The 4,248-nt window shown below is 46.0% G+C and overlaps 1 protein-coding gene across 2 annotated transcripts in view; it reads left to right on the forward strand.

The window, feature by feature from the left end:
- ABCF1 (ATP binding cassette subfamily F member 1) overlaps window positions 1-3,824 on the forward strand; it is a 25,253-nt gene extending 21,429 nt beyond the window's left edge. For both annotated transcript variants that reach the window (XM_023512753.1, XM_012804813.1), the window contains exons 21-25: window positions 1,190-1,222; window positions 1,305-1,473; window positions 1,647-1,711; window positions 1,799-1,871; window positions 3,061-3,824. In XM_023512753.1, coding sequence (XP_023368521.1) covers window positions 1,190-1,222; window positions 1,305-1,473; window positions 1,647-1,711; window positions 1,799-1,871; window positions 3,061-3,227 — 507 coding nt within the window. In that variant the 3' untranslated portion in view covers window positions 3,228-3,824. The remainder of the gene's footprint in view (window positions 1-1,189; window positions 1,223-1,304; window positions 1,474-1,646; window positions 1,712-1,798; window positions 1,872-3,060) is intronic.
- The last annotated feature ends 424 nt before the right edge of the window (window positions 3,825-4,248 follow it).

Genomic DNA, 4,248 nt, shown 5'->3' on the forward strand with positions numbered 1-4,248 from the left:
AAAAAAAAAAAAAGAAAGAAAGAAAATTATTAGACTGTCCTCCCAAACTTAATGTCTTATGAGTTAGGACCTTACAGTATGCCCTTTGTGAGTCTCGTGGTAGGGGAAGTGGGTGTTCTTTGGCTGTAGTTGGTCCCTCCTACTTGTTCCTCTTGTCCCCTCATCTTTCTTTCTCCTCTCACTCCCCTTTTGTCCCTTACTCATCTGGGTTCCTAAATGTACTTTGTCATAATAGGGAGAACATCCACATTCCCTCTCTCACACACGTTTCCAGACCAGTTCTGGTGGTTGTCTCCTCTTCAGAAAAGTTGGGATATGGGCTCAGCACCTGTAGCTCAAGTGGCTGGGGTACCAGCCACATATACCAGAGCTGGCGGGTTCAAATTCAGTCTGAGCCTGCCTAACAACAGTGACAACTACAACCAAAAAATAGCTGGGCACTGTGGCGGGCGCCTATAGTCCCAGTTACTGGGAGGCTGAGGCAAGAGAATCACTTAAGCCCAAGAGTTGGAGGTTGCTGTGAGCTGTGACGCCATGGTACTCTACCCTGGGCGACAGCTTGAGACTCTGTCTCAAAAAAAGAAAAGTTGGCTCTATGCCTGTGGCTCAAGTGGCTAAGGCGCCAGCCACATACACCTAAAGTAGTGGGTTCGATTCCAGCCCGGGCCGCCAAAACAATGACGGCTACAACCAAAAAATAGTCGGGTGTTGTGGTGGGCACTTGTGGTCCCAGCTACTTGAGAGGCTGAGGTAGGAGACTTGCTTGAGCCCAGGAGTTGGAGGTTGCTATGAGCTGTGATGCCACAGCGCTCTACCCAGAGGGATAGCTTGAGACTCTGTCTCAAAAAAAACAAACAAAGAAGCGATACGGAGGTGCAGCCCCTTTTCCCCTGTCTCTTTGATACTATTTTTGAGACAGAATCTCAAGCTATCCCCCTGGGTAGAGTGCCATGGTGTCATAGCTCACAGCAACCTCTAACTCTTTGGGCTCAAGTGATCCTCTTACCTCAGTTTTTCTTTTTTTGTATTTTAGTAGAGACAGGGTCTCACTTTTTGCTCAGGCTGATCTCAAATTTATGAGCTCAGGCTATCCACCTGCCTCAGCCTCCCAGAGTGGTAGGATTATAGGCATGAGCCACCACATCCAGCCCCTTTTCCCTACTCTTAACCACTTTCTCTTTCCTTGCAGACTCGTGGAGAAATGAGAAAGAACCATCGGCTGGTAAGTGGGCATTGAGGACAAGGGAATGAAAATCTGATAGAAGTATGACTTTAACCAATCACCTCTCTCTCCTCTTGGGCAGAAAATTGGCTTCTTCAACCAGCAATATGCCGAGCAGCTGCATATGGAGGAAACACCCACTGAGTACCTGCAACGGGTCTTCAACTTGCCTTACCAGGATGCCCGAAAGTGCCTGGGCCGTTTTGGCCTTGAAAGTCATGCCCACACCATCCAGATCTGCAAGCTCTCTGGTACTACTGTAGGGGGCTTGGGAGGAGGTCCTTATCATTCTTGTCTACAAACTGTACCTGGAAGTAGAAAGGGGGGGAAACAGAAATAGGCAGCCTTGGAACACTTACTGGCCCAGAAATGTAAGGCATTAGAAAGGGAATGAACCTTCTTTTGTCCTTTTCCTTTGCTACAGGTGGTCAGAAAGCCCGAGTTGTGTTTGCAGAGCTGGCCTGTCGGGAACCTGATGTCCTTATCTTGGTGAGGGAGGTGGACCGTGGGAGAGGGGATAGGAGTAATGGAAGTAGGAATTATAGTGTCATTAATGGAATTCCTCCTCCTCCATAGGATGAGCCAACCAATAACCTGGACATAGAGTCTATTGATGCTCTGGGGGAAGCCATCAACGAGTACAAGGGTGGTAAGTTAGACTGAGAGCAACAAGCCCTTCTTGTCTGTGAGGAACAAGCTATATTGTCCGTTGGCTAAGGCTCCCTTCTCTTTTTCTTTCCTTTTTTTTTAAATTTCAGAATATTAAACAGTACACACAATTTGATTACGTAATTACTTTTTGTACAGATTGAGTCAAAGTTATAAGTGTGCCTTTAACCACTTGGTTTTTTTTTTTGGAGACAGAGTCAGACTCTGCCACCCTGGGTAGAATGCCATGGCATCATCATAGCTCACAGCAACCTCAAACTCTTGGGCTCAAATGATCCTCTTGCCTCAGGCTCCTGAGTAATTGGGACTACAGGTGCCTGCCACAACACCTGGCTAATTTTTTAGAGACAGGGTTCTCACTCTTGCACCGCCTGCCTGGGCCTCCCAGAGTGCTAGGATTACACACATGAGCTGCTGTGCTGGCCCTTGTGTTTGATTTTTGTTGAGTTTTACTTTTAGATGGGTACATAAGTATGGATTGATAACCTCAAGTTTAGTGTTTAGTACACTTAGTATTTGTTAATCCAGTGTGATTGCTGGATCAAACAATAGATCTACTTTTAATTCTTTGAGGTATCTTCCTACTACTTTCCATAGAGGTTGTACTAGTTTGCAGTCCCATCAACAGTATGTAAGAGTTCCTTTCTCTCTACATCCATGCCACCATCTATTGTTTGGGGCCTTTTTTTTTTTTTTTAAGAAGGCAGAGTCTCACTCTGTTGCCCAGAGTACAGTGGCATCAGCAGCTCATAGCAACCTTAAACTCCTGGGTTTAGACGATCCTCCTACCTCAGCCACCAAAATAGCTGAGACTATAGGCAGCCACCACAATGCCTGGCTAATTTTTCTATTTTCAGTAGAAACAGGGTCTCACTCTTACTCGGGCTGGTCTTGAACTCCTGAGCTCAAACTGTTTTTCCACTTCAGCCTCCCACAGTGATAGGATTATAGGCACGAGCCACTGCACCCAGCCCTTATTTTGGGACTTTCTGATTAAGAGTCACTCTCATTGGGGTTAGATGATAATCTCATTGTGGTTATTTATTTATTTATTTATTTATTTTGAGACCGAGTTTCACTATGTGAGTTTATTGGCCATTTGCATATAGGGCTCCCTTCTGTCATGATTTCCGTCTTTGTTCATTTTCTCTTACCATCTTTCTTCAAAGCTGTGATCGTTGTCAGCCATGATGCCCGACTCATCACAGAAACCAACTGTCAGCTGTGGGTGGTGGAAGAGCAGAGTGTTAGCCAAATCGATGGTGACTTTGATGACTATAAGCGGGAGGTTTTGGAGGCCCTGGGTGAAGTCATGGTCAACCGACCCCGAGAGTGAGCTTTCCTTCCTGGAAGTTTCCCAAGAAACAAGCTTACATGGCCTAGAATTCCCCTGTTGTCTCCCTGTCTCCTCGGAAGACTGCCTCTGGTCTACAGCTGACATTTGGGAACATGAAGATGGAATGTTGACTTGATGTGACCAGGATGCCACTTTGATTGTTTCCATTTCTTTGAAAGACTTATCTGTTCCACTTTTCTTGAGATAAGTGAGCTAACCTTAACCTTGGCATCCCTCTATCCAGACAGAGGTGACCACCTTCATTATTGTGTGACTTCATCCAGCCAAGCTTACATGGCCTGTTGTCTCAAACCTGATCACTCAGAAGATTACCTATGGCTCACCTTAAAGCTTCAAGCCTGGACCCCGGGTCTTTGAGTGGTGGTGTTCTTTTCTGGTGGATTTAATGCTGGCTTACTGATACAAACAGCTGTTGAAGCTCAGAGCTAGAGACAAGTGTCTGAAGCCTGTGCCATCACACATCCCAGGATTTGGTGCCTGTCATCTCTTGTCTGGTTGAGGACTGGGGGGCAGGAAAGGAATGTTGCGGAACTTGGATCTCCCTTTACAAAGGGAAAAAATAAAAGGAGTTGCTGCTAGCCTGTCATTATTTAAGCAGCGGTTCTCAACCTGTGGGTCACAACCCACAGGTACTGTATTAAAGGGTCATGGCATTAGAAAGGTTGAGAACCACTGGTTTAGAGATTCATGGGAGTTGGAACTGTCCTCAGTCTTGATTTGCTTTTATTCCATTTTCTAGCAGTTTTATTATCTCCTCTTTTGCACTAATACAGATGGATCTCATTTGCAGTCTTGCACTTTAGACAGTGTTTGCTGTTTAAGGAGCCTGCCTCCTTTGCCCCAACCCTTCAGACAAAGGAGAAAGTGATTCATACCTTCCATCATGCACACTCGGGTGTCTTACTGAGCAAGCTAACTTCACGAATGAGAATGTGCTCTGCCCTGTGGTCAGGCACCAGAGTTTCAGTCCTCGCAAAAATTACTGTATCGGCTCGGCGCC

The sequence above is a fragment of the Otolemur garnettii genome, unplaced genomic scaffold (assembly GCF_000181295.1).
Source record: "Otolemur garnettii isolate 467f Iridium unplaced genomic scaffold, OtoGar3 scaffold00031, whole genome shotgun sequence".
NCBI classification, from domain to species: Eukaryota; Metazoa; Chordata; class Mammalia; order Primates; family Galagidae; genus Otolemur; species Otolemur garnettii.